The 14,744-nt window shown below is 43.9% G+C and overlaps 1 protein-coding gene across 1 annotated transcript; it reads left to right on the top strand.

Annotated features, from left to right (window-relative positions):
• Positions 1 to 880: 880 nt before the first annotated feature.
• On the top strand, positions 881 to 3,049 carry GPR88 (G protein-coupled receptor 88; the record flags this gene model as incomplete). Its single annotated transcript, XM_082661625.1, has 1 exon — positions 881 to 3,049. Exon 1 carries the CDS (start codon positions 1,898 to 1,900, stop codon positions 3,047 to 3,049), a length of 1,152 nt encoding a protein of 383 aa, XP_082517751.1. The 5' UTR covers positions 881 to 1,897.
• Positions 3,050 to 14,744: the final 11,695 nt, after the last annotated feature.

Below are 14,744 nucleotides of genomic sequence, written 5' to 3'. Positions count from 1 at the left end.
GTGCTTCATCCTGAATAGACACCCTTAGGGACAGACTGGAAAAAAACTGCTGCCGTGTGACCTGAGACTGACTACATTACATGTTAGACGGAGTAGGTATATTTCAGATGTCAGACTAGGGTGGAGAAATGTCACATTTATGCATGAGGATTCATAGAAAGTTCGAACAGAAAGGGCCTTGGAAGTCACTGAGTGAAACTTCTTATTTGACAAGAGTGAAATGATCCATCCCAAGGCCATTTATTTGGTGGACATCCAGCTTAGAACCCAGGTGTCCTGAAACCCCACCTAGCATTTTTTTCTATTATGCCGTATTACCATATTCTATATTGAGTTACATTTTCAAATAAATGATTTTCCTGGTGAAAAATGATTTGTGGGAGGTGATGACTTTTATGAAAAATTTCCCATGTGGAAGATTCCAACTTCAGACTGCAAATCTCTATCTAAGACAGACCACAAGATTAAAAGTTCTGCAGTAAAGAGACAACTTTGCCCCTTAACCTGTGTAACATTCAGGGCCCTTGCTTTCCCCCAGATACCCACTTGTATTTAAACTTCTGACCATGTCATTTTTACCCTCGATTTCATTACTGAAACAGAAGCCACCCTCTAGAAAGGAGTTTGATGATGAGAAAAAAACTGAAATTATGATTGAAATTAAGACTTGGAGATTTTGTGTGGATAATGACCCATGTCCCACCTTACCAAAGAAAAAGTGAATTTCAATTAGAATGTAAGTTCTCCCTGAAAATGTGGGATGGAAGAGATCAGTCGTAGGTATTAGGAGTATATTTATCTCTCAGAAAAACTCACCCCCAGGATGCATCAGACTGGGATGAAATACATTGGGGGTATATTAAATTTTATTCTAGCATTGATGGAAGGAAAAAAAAAGAAGAAAAGAAAAACGAAGCAAAGTGAAAAATAGGGTGATTGAGAGACTGAGAAAAAACAGAGAAACTTGTTTAATGACAGCACTTTCTGAGCAAGATATTTTTCTTCCCTTTCACAAGTTAGAAGCTATTGAATAATTCATGCAAGTGTGGAAAGGCTGCCTTTTCCCTGCGTGATGTATAACTGAGCAGGAGAGTGCTTCGAGTGGGTTCCCCTCATCAGCCACCACTCTTGCTTCTGAGCACGGAGTGCTTGCTCTCCTCTTGAGCTGAGCTTCTGCTTTTGCAGCCAAGCATCCTTGCTGCTGCCGCCTGACTACCTGCCCACCTGCCTGGGCTTGCAGCCTGCCACTTCACTTTCTCCAGCCCTGCTGCCAGCTGAGAAGTCTCCCTGCAGCTGCTGGTTTCTGCCTAGGGCCATGTGCGTGGATGCTGCATTGGAGAAGGAGGCACTTGGCTCCTGGCACTGATCCCAGATGAGTTTCTCCTATTGATTTCGGGACCACAGATGCTGCTGCTGAGGAGGTATTTCCTGGCATCCCTCCCTCTGCTACTGCCAGCTAAGGACCAGCCCGAAAGTAAGATACCCCCAACCCCTTTCCCCTGGTATTTTCCTCAGGTGGGATATCTCTGCTTTCTCCTGGAAACTGGGGGCTCCATCTGCCATTCCCGTGTGTGTGTCTATGTGTGTGTTTAGGGGGAGAAGAGGAAACTGTTCTCCGTATTGCTCTGTCCTAGGGCTTCCCTGGTGCTTGCTGAATGTAAAGAGGCCCTTCGCCTGGCACTAGAGACACTTCCCAGGCAGGCACCTGTCGTTTGCCACCCCCGTTCTCCTAGAGCTCCCTCTCTCCCCCTCCCCCAGCCCATTATTCTGCTTCAGCCTTTTGTGTCGGTGGCAGAGGGCTGAAGGGATGTCTCTGCCCTCTCTGCAGGCGGGTGTCAGGATGCGCCGCGCTGCGAGAAGCCGACGCTAGCCAGAGAGGTGTGAAGAGTTGGCCAGAATGACCAACTCTTCCACGTCCACTTCCTCCGCCACCGGGGGATCGCTGTTGCTGCTCTGCGAGGAAGAGGAGTCGTGGGCGGGCCGGCGCATCCCCGTGTCCCTCCTGTACTCAGGACTGGCCATCGGGGGCACGCTGGCCAACGGCATGGTCATCTATCTCGTGTCGTCCTTCCGAAAGCTGCAGACTACGAGCAACGCCTTCATCGTGAACGGCTGTGCCGCCGACCTCAGCGTCTGCGCCCTCTGGATGCCGCAGGAGGCGGTGCTCGGGCTCCTGCCCGCGGGCTCTGCGGAGCCCCCTGGGGACTGGGACGGCGCCGGGGGGAGCTACCGCCTGCTGCGGGGCGGGCTGCTGGGCCTCGGGCTCACCGTGTCCCTCTTGTCCCACTGCCTGGTGGCCCTGAACCGCTACCTACTCATCACCCGGGCGCCCGCCACCTACCAGGCGCTGTACCAGCGGCGCCACACGGCGGGCATGCTGGCGCTGTCCTGGGCACTGGCCCTGGGCCTCGTGCTGCTGCTCCCGCCCTGGGCGCCGCGTCCCGGCGCCGCGCCCCCACGCGTCCACTACCCGGCGCTGCTGGCCGCCGCGGCGCTGCTGGCGCAGACGGCGCTGCTGCTGCACTGCTACCTGGGCATCGTGCGCCGCGTGCGCGTCAGCGTCAAGCGGGTCAGCGTCCTCAACTTCCACCTACTGCACCAGCTGCCCGGCTGCGCCGCCGCCGCCGCCTTCCCGGGAGCCCCTCACGCGCCAGGCCCGGGTGGTGCCGCGCACCCGGCTCAGGCCCAGCCGCTGCCCCCAGCGCTGCACCCGCGGCGGGCGCAGCGGCGTCTCAGCGGCCTGTCGGTGCTGCTGCTCTGCTGCGTCTTCTTGCTGGCCACGCAGCCGCTGGTGTGGGTGAGCCTGGCCAGCGGCTTCTCGCTGCCCGTGCCCTGGGGTGTGCAGGCGGCCAGCTGGCTCCTGTGCTGCGCTCTGTCCGCGCTCAACCCGCTGCTCTACACGTGGAGGAACGAGGAGTTCCGCCGCTCCGTGCGCTCCGTCCTGCCCGGCATCGGCGACGCGGCGGCTGCGGCCGCCGCCGCCGCCACGGCTATGCCTGCGGTGTCCCAGGCGCAGCTGGGCACTCGCGCCGCAGGCCAGCACTGGTGACCCGGGCAGGGCGGGCGGGAAGCGGAGATTCCCAGCTTCCATTGCCCTTGGGCACCACCGCCTCCTGATCTTGGAAAGCATCCCCTGCCTGAACGAAGACTCCTGCGGGTGAAGCTCAATAATATATCGGTGCGAAGATTTCGCCTTCGACCCCAGTGGGATACCTGAACCGAGGTTTCCGTATACATGGGGTCCGCGAAGTCATTTTCGACGGCCACCTGATTTTTACCTTTTGTTTGCGTGTTTTGGAGAAATCCTAAAGTCAGAACACCGGGAAACTTCAGGAACTTGCACACTGACATTTTGAAAGAACCGGTTAATTTCTTTCAACACAGTTTTGGAAAAACAGCTTTGATAACATAATTACCATTCCCACCTTCATCATCTTATAATATATATGAAGCGCGTTGAGTGTGCATGAGCCAAAGGAAATAATATTGAAGGAAATAATATTTATGAAGCATTTTAGAAAGTAACCTACCTTCGATAATGCTTCTGCTATAACTTAGCCTTTGTATATTAACCTGAAGAATGAAGCCACAGATGTGCACACCAGTATGAGTTGCCATTAAGACCTTAAGCCCTTTATTTTTAAAAGGGTTTTTATAAAGTAAAATCATTCGCGAATGAGATAGCATCTTAGCCAGTGAGGGGGAAAACCCCCAGATTTATTATTTTACACCCCCCCCCCCCGGCCCTTTGCACTTCTAAGACTGAAAATCGGCATTGAGTGTTAAAGTGACAGATTTCCATTGTGCTGATTGATGGTCTGAGCCAGCTATGGAATTTTGGAAAACATAAGGGGGCTATCTATTTTAGGTACCACTTTCAGGTTTTCTATAGCATGCACATTAGTTGCTACCCTCATTTTGTCATCAATTTACCTGCCTTATGAGTGTGATTGCAGCTGTGAACATTCTGTACTCTAATGGTTGCTAAGGAGAATAAGTCCTTCTGTTTTCTCTTTAACATTTAAAATATCTCAATGCACATGAAATAATTAAACACTAATAATACCATGACTGCATAGCTAATATTAACCTCTATTGCATGCTCTCCTAGATGCTAGAACTTATTGGGCATGTGGTACTAAAGCAATACCCATTTGACAAGGACATTTTACTTCTTCCACACACCAGAAGAAGTGGCCATCAATTATTTGAAAAGAGACACAGAGACACCTCTGGCTACCTAGAGTTCTTCTTGTCTTGACCCAATTTATGAGAAGACTCCCAGGTGGGACTTTATCTTGCAAATGAACCACAGTCAAGATGGATCAATAATATGATTTGGCTCTGCAAAGCCAACTGTGCTCTTTTTAGGGTTTAGACAAGTCACACATTAGAAAGTAACAGTGTTTTTTTATGTATTACCACGACACTTACCATTAATATCATATCTGTTAAAGAAGGTGTAATAAACTCGGTTATATAAAATGAACAGTTCAAATGGGAATCTGTTCTAAAACATATGATTTGAGGCTTGCCATTTTCATCTCTGGTTTACTAAATTTATTTAGAAATATTTGAAATGCAAAATTGTGTGAAATCACTTTAGCAAATAAAAATGAGAGTAAAGTAATAAGATACTCAGCTATCAGCAATTCTGACTGTTCACTACATCAGATCTGGGGCTGAACAGCCTCAATTAACTGTGTAATTCAGGAACCAAAACAGCTTGCTTTGTTGGCCTCCTGGACATTTATTTGTAAGCCAGGATAGTGGGAACACTTGTGTGTTTGAATAATTATGGGAGTTGCAGGAAACTTTGACATGTTTGTAGAAAAACAAAACAAAACAAATGTGTTTATTACCAGTAATAGATCAGCAGTCATTTTATTAATCTATCCCCTTTGTGCATGCACCATTTCTCTCTTACTAAGGTTTCATCTGTTCCCATTTTTCTTGATTCAAATATTTAATTAAAGTTCAGACAACTATTCCTCCGAGTTTTTTTCTTCGGTCTCTGATCTTCTTGCATACCTCCTCGAGAACGCTGAAGCAGATGACACTGTATCCCGAAGCACTGGTGATGAAAGTAATTTCTTTGTTCTGGCCTTATTTAATTTTACTTTTAGTTTCTAAAATTATTTCTACCTTTTATAACTAAATAGGATCCACATGCCAGCATTGAAAAGAAATAGGTGTAATTTCCTTTTTGTAAGTATAACTGATTTGGGGAATAGGCTGCAACAACAGAGAGCTGAATTTTTTGGGGGGGGGGGCTGGGGGACGCTTGTCTAAATCTCTATCAAAATCTCTATCAAAAAGGTCTTCTTTTAATTAGGCCTTTATCCATGTTTCTCACTGTGGATGCTACTGACGATTTTTCCCGCTATTCCTATAAACTGTTGCCAAGCCTATAAACTTAGCTTTTCAAGTATCTGATACCTTGCAGTGTTTCTGGCTAACACTGAGAACACCTTATGCTGGTTCAGTGCCAAGTGGGAGAACTACTTCAGGTTGTATTTACCGGTAATTAACTCCACAGGACTGATTCACTTTAAATTTCGAAGTAGCAATGATGTTTCTAAAAATGCCTTACTCGCGGGCTTCCCTGGTGGCGCAGTGGCTGAGAGTCCGCCTGCCGATGCAGGGGACACGGGTTTGTACCCCGGTCCGGGAGGATCCCACATGCCGCGGAGCGGCTGAGCCCGTGAGCCATGGCCACTGAGCCTGCGTGTCCGGAGCCTGTGCTCCGCAACGGGAGAGGCCACAACGGTGAGAGGCCCACGTACCGCAAAAAAAAAAGAAAACAAAAAACAATAAAACTGCCTTACTCGGGCAATAGCTGGGAGTTGGAGTTACTGCTTTTACAGATTAAGTTAATGAAGATTGTGTTCCTATTTAAATGAAACTACACATTATCCACTCAAGAAAAATCCTAATTGCTGTTTTGGGCTGCCCTACTTTGCCTTTTCTACTTTTTTTCTTTAGGTATATGCCTGTTAAGACATATAGCACGCTCTCCCCCTGCACCACCCTTGTATTTTAATGGTTAAATTCTAGGAAGTAATAGGTATTACTTGTAGCACTTTCCTTCTTCCAAAATGAAATATGTGCTTAAACAATAATTCTGTTTTGTACAGAGGTACAGAAGCATCCACAGGTTTGTTTGTTTTGTTTTGTTTTTTAAATACTATAGGGTTTTGACTCTCTAATAGAGAAAGCCCTTGAAAAGATCTGCTTACCAAGGAAATGTTGGTCTGCCCTGGCCCCCTGGTTTAATGCAACTCTGTTCTTCTGATGACAACTGTATTGGCCAACTTTCTTGTTTCACATGTGACCATTTATTCCATTCTTCCAGGTACTCAGACGCTGCTCGTCTGGGTCTTTGGCAATCCTAGGGGCTGACCTGACAAAGGGCATCAGTAGCATAAATTTAAATTCAAGAACGTTGAGGAAAATTATAGACGTTCCTCACTTTTAAAGCGCTGCCCTTATTGTTTGTGGGGCATGGGGGCAAGAATGGATCTCCGGACGAGAGCTCTTGGTCTGCAGAAACAAGGCCTTTCTGCCTTTCCTCTCGCAGTCAGCGTGCTGAGGGGCCTCCACATGTGTGCGTGGACTCAGCCCACAGGTCCAAGCTCTGCCCACATCCACCTCTCAACCAGCCACTTGCCAGTGCCTAGTGGTGCACGTAGAGGGTAGAGCATGTCCTGGTAGTCACCTCAAGCCATTTAGGCAGGGAATTCTGGGGATCCAGGAACCAGGCCTGTTGAAGGAGTCACAGACTTTGGATTTGCACATTTCCTTGGGACCCCTTTTTGTGTGGGAAGGGGAGACACCAGAGGCAGGTGGGAGCAGGCCCTTTGAAGCATGAGACACAGCTTGGGACCCCAGTATCTCCAACCTAAGGGCAATGCTGCTTTCACATGGGTCCTTGTTGGGTATCCTTTCCTAACTCTACCCACCTGCAGGGACTCCTTAAACAGGCGCCACACATAGAGTTTCCCCAGATGCTTAATCACATCAGGCCTAGTGCTATAGGTAAGGAGGATAGTAGGGAGGGAGTGGGAAGGGTGTAGATGAAAGAAGGGAGGTCAGATGTCGAAGGTTATTGAAGGGGAACAATGGGTACATGGGATGTATTGCACATTTCACTTGTACGTATCTTTGAAATTTATCATAATGAAAAGTTAAAAAAAGTGAAGTCAAACTTGAAAAGAAAAGAAGGAAGGGAGGAGAGAAGGAAGGAAGGAGAGAAGGAAGGAAAGAAAGAAGGAAGAGAAAAAGTAAAGGAAAAAACGTAATTAATGTGCCTAAGGTCATGTGGCAACTTAAATGGTGGGGCTGGGATTCAAACCTTTGTCTGACTCCAGAGAATGAGATGGTAACTACTGTACTGTAGGACAAAATCGGAGTTTTTAGTTAAGTGTGGAATTCCCTCCATGACGGGACTGTTCCCTAATTTCCCCAATCTCTCTCTCCCCTACTTGCATCCTTCACTATAGCCTAGTTGGTCTCTACACTGCCTTCTAAACATGGCCCATGTTCTGTGTCTGTAACTTGTTCATTCAAGGACCTTCCTGGAGTCCCTTCGTGTCTCATCACTTACCCAACCCTCATCCTTCCTTCCAGAAAGGCTCACTTTGTTTCTCCCCTGCTCATCAGAGCTCCCCCAGCCATAAGCTCTGCCCCAATAGAACTGCGCCTCTTTTTTTTTTTTTTTTTTTTTTTTTTTTTGTGGTACGCGGGCCTCTCACTGTTGTGGCCTCTCCTGTTGCACAGGAGCACAGGCTCTGGACGCGCAGGCTCAGCAGCCATGGCTCATGGGCCCAGCCGCTCCGCAGCATGTGGGATCTTCCCAGACCGGGGCCCCGTGTCCCCTGCATCGGCAGGTGGACTCTCAACCACTGCGCCACCAGTGAAGCCCAGAACTGCACCTCTTTGATCGTACCACATATTCCCTTGTATTCCCTCTGTTTTACTGTGTGTGTCATCTTCAAAACTAGATAGGAAAGATTTTTTTGGTTTATTTCTTTATTTTTGTAGAGCAAATACTGCCTTTTATCTTTTAGTAACCAGTTACCTGAAATATACTAAATAATTAATATATGTTTATAGTTGAAGACAGTAATTTTGAGAGAAAAAAGATTTGATCCTTTCCTTGCACATATATTTTCCTCTTAATGAAACAGACTGAGAATAAATCCTATCTCCCAACTCATATCTTGCTAAAGGATATCCCAGAGTAATAATGTATGGGACTATGAGCCATGTGTATAAATCACAGGCTGTCATTTGGGGGAGATTTATATTCCTGTTATCCAAGCTCTGTTCACACTGACAAAAGCAACAATAAGTTTCAGTCCTAAATACTACTTTAAATTCAAGGTCAAATTACTGAACATATATTCAGTAATTACACATATACTTTTTTGGTCAGGGTCTTGTATAGTAAAGCTGTGTGATTTTGATTTCTAAAAGCCTTAAACTGCTAATCAATGGTCATGCAATTTTGCTAAAATCCTGGGAGGAACAACTGTGGGAATGTCTTTACTTCGGGTCAGTTCACTGGATGGTAGCCCTGAAGATCAGCTAGCCAGCCCAGCCCCCTCCTATTTTTATTTAACAGAAAGTGCTTTAGTTTTTAATCTTTCCTGGTATAAATTAGGCCCCCTTCCCATTTTTCTATTCTCATGTAGTAGATAAGTACATAGCCTCCTTTGTATAGTAATGCTATAGTGGATACTCTGCTTTTAGCCAAATGAAAGTTCTATGAAATGTTGGCATGGTTGAATTCTGGTATTACTACAAAAAAAATCTGCCCCTATGAAAGTTTTATTTCTTGAAAATAAAGGGTGTTTTTCTATGTGCAGATTAATGTCTGTTTTCATAGCAAATTTGTAAAATATAGAAACGTAGAAGAAATTATATCATTCATTACCACTCTTAGCATTTTACTGTACTCATCTACTTTTAAAAATTTCTTTTCCTATGTATATTTGATTGTACATAATTATAGCCAGAAAGTATATATTGACATACATTTATATGTATGTGTATTTATACATCACCTATGTTTTTTTTTTTAATTTTTGAAACATCTTTATTGGAGTATAATTGCTTTACATTGTTGTGTTAGTTGCTTGTATAACAAAGTGAATCAGCTATACGTATACATGTATCCTCATATCCCCTCCCTCTTGTATCTCCCTCCCGCCCTCCCTATCCCACCCCTCTAGGTGGTCACGAAGCACTGAGCTGATCTCCCTGTGCTATGCAGCTGCTTCCCACTAGCTATCTATTTGACATTTGGTAGTGTATGTATGTCCATGCCAATCTCTCACTTCGTCCCAGCTTACCCTTCCCCCTCCCCATGTCCTCAAGTTCATTATCTATGTCTATGTATTTATTCCTATCCTGCCCCTAGGTTCTTCAGAACCATTTTTAATTTTTTTTTAGATTCCATATATGTGTGTTAGCATACAGTATTTGTTTTTCTCTTTCTGACTTACTTCACTATGTATGACGGACTCTAGGTCCATCCACCTCACTACAAATAACTCAATTTCGTTTCTTTTTATGGTTGAGTAATATTCCATTGTATATATGTGCCACATCTTCTTTATCCATTCATCTGGACACTTAGGTTGCTTCCATGTCCTGGCTATTGTAAATAGTACACTCACCTATATTTAAAAAGTGTAAGCAAAAGAAAGATGTTACAAAGAGGGGCCTAGGCCTTGTAACAATTAGAATATGTTCAACTACAAGTAATAGACTACCTAACTAAAAATGCTTAAACAATGATGACGTTTCATCATCACACAATTGAGAAGTCTGTAGGTAGTTTCCAGAATTTTTTCAGTAGCATCTTTTTTTTTTTTTTTTTTTTTTTTTTTTGCGGTATGCGGGCCTCTCACTGCTGTGGCCTCTCCCGTTGCGGAGCACAAGCTCCGGACGCGCAGGCTCAGCGGCCATGGCTCACGGGCTTAGCCGCTCCGCGGCATGTGGGATCCTCCCGGACCAGGGCACGAACCCGTGTTCCCTGCATCGGCAGGGGGACTCTCAACCACTGCGCCACCAGGGAATCCCTGTTCAGTAGCATCTTGATGTCATCAAGTGCCCAGGTTCTTTGCATCCTTCTGCTTCATCAGCCTCAATGTTGTTGGGTGATAGTTCCAAGATGTCTGCTATAATCACACGACAGCACCCAGAGCAGAAGAGAGGGAAAAAGCTTCTGCTTGCTTGCCTCTCTTTTTCATGAGAGAGGAAAGTCTAAGAACTCCCCTAAAGATGTCTCCCATCTCATAGGTCAGAAGTAGGTCACATAGCTACCCCTAAAGGAAGCTGAGCTGTGAACATCTGGCATTAAAAAAATATTATCATGAGAAATCTATCCAGTGCTTGTCAATGTACAGGATTCATTGTTTGCCATTTGTGCTGCTCTCTACTTACTCGGTGGATTTTATCTCTTTTTCAGAACTTACAGCTGGACTGCAGGTTAAAATGAGTAGGTCCTTGTGCAATTTCTAGTGTCTAGAAGTCATTTATTGTTAAGTCTGTTGCACTGAAATAGGATCTCCTCTGACCCCTATTACTTAGCTTCTTGACAGTGAAAAGATGGAGCATGTAAAAATCTACAGTCTACCAGGTCTCTTTCTGTTTCTGTCCCTCTCATAGTTGCTCTCTGGCTGGTTGTAGAAAGAGAATTCCTGCTGCGGGCGGAGCGGGCAGAGGTGAGAGCAGCCCTCAGTCTTCCTTGCACATCAGCACTCATGCGGTAGGACTATTTCCAGATCGTGGTCAGAACATACTGAGGTCTGGAGGTGGCCAGGAAATAGCGCCCCTCTTCACTCACTGAGTTTTAGACCATGTGATACATAAGAACATAAAGTGTGCAAATGGTGAACCACAATACCACTTCTATATTGATAAAGGCTAAGTTAGAGGATGTAACTTAATGTGAGGGCCGAGATGGGCTTACTAATGCCCTCCCTACCAGTCTAGTCCTTGGAATAAGCAGGTCAACTGGCTCTCGCTAGTCCAAGTGGAGAGGAAGGAGAAAGATACCACATCTCTTGGGCTCAAGACCTTGCTAGATTAGTTCCACTCTGATGAGAAACTTGGCTAGTGGTTGTTGCCTATCCACTAGGTAACTCACTTCACCTCCAAGAGGTAGACCAAAAGATGGGGCAACACTAGCAAAAGTGACTTCTCTGGAGACCAGACGAATGAGAAAAAGGCATTCTCCTCTAAAAGTGTAGACCTGTGATCTTGAACCAGGGTGCAGTCAGGAGGAACAGGCAGGCTTCCGGTACAGTTGCTCAGATGAGCTGCTTTTCTATCCAGTTTTATTTATTAGAGGAAATGCCTCCCAGTTTCTGAGAATAGGTAAACTGCCTGTTGTATCAGGAAGTGTTAACCAGGTATAATTTAAACTAGCCCCTAAATGCAAACTTAAGCTGTAAACCAGTGCAGTATCCAGATCTGGGAAAGAATAATTTTTGCCATATTCTGAGGTACAGTTGAAGGAGATGCTCGGCTTGGAGAAGACTATATGGAAAAATAAGATGCTTGCAAATGTCTGAAAGGCTGTCAAGCAAAATAATAAAGCCAGATCCCATTTATTGGTAACATACTATGTGTCAGACGCTGTGCCATGCACTTTATGTATATTACCTTCTCTGATTTTCACAACCCTATAAGGCAGGTACGATGACTCCAGTATTATAGTTGAAAATTTTGATTCTTCGAGAGTTAGGCTTGCCTAAGTTTATGCAGCTGGCAAGGGAAACAGCTGACAGTTGAATTCAAGTCCAGCTGATTCTAAAGCCTGGCCTTGTAAACAAACACAGCACCCAACCATAGAGCAAGGAGAAAACAGGTGAGGGGTGTGGTCCTAGAGGGAAAATCTGGCTCAGTGGGTGGGAGATAGATTTCAGCTTATTATGAGAAAGAACTTTGTCTCAATAGGTGCTTAAAATAGAATGGGCTGTCTCAGGAAATTGTGACTTTCCTAACACTTGAGGAATTCAAGTAGGGTGTGGAGGACTAGCTCTGGAAAGAATGTCTGTACTGTGTGGGAAGTTTTATCAGAGCAACTCTGAGATTGCCTTGAAATCTAATTTCTAAGATTATATAATATCTCTTCTTCTACTTGGAGGTGACAGAATCTTTCTTGCTCTGGGCTTATAACATTTTAAATAATTAGTGAGAAGGACTGCCTTTGCCAAAAACCTTACCCACACCAGCTAACAGAGAAGCAAGCCTAGGTGACCAGGGATGTCCCTCCTTGGGTACAGGGACATGAATATGCAACATTCTTTGCCTCTATGCAACAATATGCAACAAAGACATTCTTAGTGTTTCTGCCTTGTTTCTGATGCTTTTTTTTTTTTAAACATGAGAAGATCAAAGTTTAATAACATGTATACATACATGGGAGGGACCTAGGAAAACTGAGTAACCTGTCAAAATGGCTGAAGCCCTTACCTTAAATACCATTCTCAGCTAAAGACAAAAGGAAGTCAAGCATGAGGAGAGTTGGTTAAGAGAGGTTGCAGGAAAAGCACAGTAAACAAGGATGATTTTGTTACAGATTTAAGTCTTTGCCTATTCCATTGATAAGTTTCTAGAGATTTGGTCATCCACCTATTCCAGAGTCAGAGAGGGAGATGCCCTTACAAACAGAGATTTCCCTCACAAATATAATGTTTCTTAAAAAAGTGCAAGTCCTACTTGGTTGTTTTTTTTTTTTCAATCTCACTTTATTTTTTGAATTTATTTTTTTATACAGCAGGTTCTTATTTGTCATCCATTTTATACACATCAGTGTTTACATGTCAATCTCAATCTTCCAATTCATCACACCCCCACCCCCACCCGCACACTGCTTTCCCCCCTTGGTGTCCATACGTCTGTTCTCTACATCTGTGTCTCAATTTCTGCCCTGCAAACCCGTTCATCTGTACCATTTTTCTAGGTTCCATATATATGTGTTAATATGTGATATTCGTTTTTCTCTTTCTGACTTACTTCACTCTGTATGACAGTCTCTAGACCCATCCACATCTCTACAAATGACCCAATTTCGTTCCTTTTTATGTCTGAGTAATATTCCATTGTATATATGTACCAAATCTTCTTTATCCAGTTGTCTGTCGATAGGTATTTAGGTTGCTTCCATGACCTGGCTATTGTAAATAGTGCTGAAATGAACATTGGGGTGCATGTGTCTTTTTGAATTATGCTTTTCTCTGGGTATATGCCCAGTGGTGGGATTCCTGGGTCATGTGGTGGTTCTATTTTTAGTTTTTTAAGGAACCTACATACTGTTCTCCATAGTGGCTGTATCAATTTACATTCCCACCAACAGTACAAGAGGGTTCCCTTTTCTGCACACCCTCTCCAGCATTTCTTGTTTGTAGATTTTCTGATGATGCCCATTCTAACTGGTGTGAGGTGATACCTCATTGTGGTTTTGATTTGCATTTCTCTAAAAATTAGTGATGTTGAGCAGATATTCATGTGCTTCTTGGCCATCTCTATGTCTTCTTTGGAGAAATGTTTACTTAGGTCTTCTGCCCATTTTTGGATTGGGTTGTTTGTTTCTTTAATATTGAGCTGCCTGAGCTATTTATATATTTTAGAGATTAATCCTTTGTCCATTGATTCTTTTGCAAATACTTTCTCCCATTCTGAGGGTTGTCTTTTGGTCTTGTTTATGGTTTCCTTTGCTGTGCAAAAGCTTTTAAGTTTCATTAGGTCCCATTTGTTTACTTTCGTTTTTATTTCCATTACTCCAGGAGGTGGATCAAAAAAGATCTTGCTGTGATTTATGTCAAAGAGTGTTCTTCCTATATTTTCCTCTAAGAGCTTTATAGTGTCCAGTCTTACATTAAGGTCTCTAATCCATTTTGAGTTTAGTTTTGTGTATGGGGTTAGGGAGTGCTCTAATTTCATTCTTTTACATGTAGCTGTCCAGTTTTCCCAGCATCACTTACTGAAGAGACTATCTTTTCTCCATTGCCTCATTTGTCATAGACTAGTTGTTCATAGGTGTGTGGGTTTATCTCTGGGCTTTCTATCTTGTTCCATTGATCTATATTTCTGTTTTTGTGCCAGTACCATATTGTCTTGATGACTGTAGCTTTGTAGTATAGTTTGAAGTCAGGGAGTCTGATTCCTCTAGCTCCTACTTTTTCCCTCAAGACTGCTTTGGCTATTAGGGGTCTTTTGTGTCTCCATACAAATTTTAAGATTCTTTGTTCTAGTTCTGTAAAAAATGCCATTGGTAATTTGATAGGGATTGCATTGGCTCTGTAGATTGCTTTGGGGAGTATAGTCATTTTCACAATACTGATTCTTCCAATCCAAGAACATAGTATATCTCTCCATCTGTTGGTCTCATCTTTAATTTCTTTCATCACTGTCTTATAGTTCTCTGCGTACAGTTCTTTGGTCTCCCTAGGTAGGTTTATTCCTAGGTATTTTATATTTTTTGTTGCAATGGTAAATGAAAGTGTTTCCTTAATTTCTCTTTCAGATTTTTCATCATTAGTATATAGGAATGCAAGAGATTTCTGTGTATTAATTTTGTATCCTGCAACATTACCAAATTCATTGATTAGCTCTAGTAGTTTTCTGGTGGCATCTTTAGGATTCTCTATGTATATAGTATCATGTCATCTGCAAACAGTGACAGTTTTACTTCTTCTTTCCAATTTGTATTCCTTTTATTTCTTTTT

This window comes from Grampus griseus (genome assembly GCF_964374135.1).
Source record: "Grampus griseus genome assembly, chromosome: 1".
Taxonomy (NCBI): domain Eukaryota; kingdom Metazoa; phylum Chordata; class Mammalia; order Artiodactyla; family Delphinidae; genus Grampus; species Grampus griseus.
Note: the sequence above shows the minus strand (reverse complement) of the source record. Positions and strands in the feature narration are given on the sequence as shown.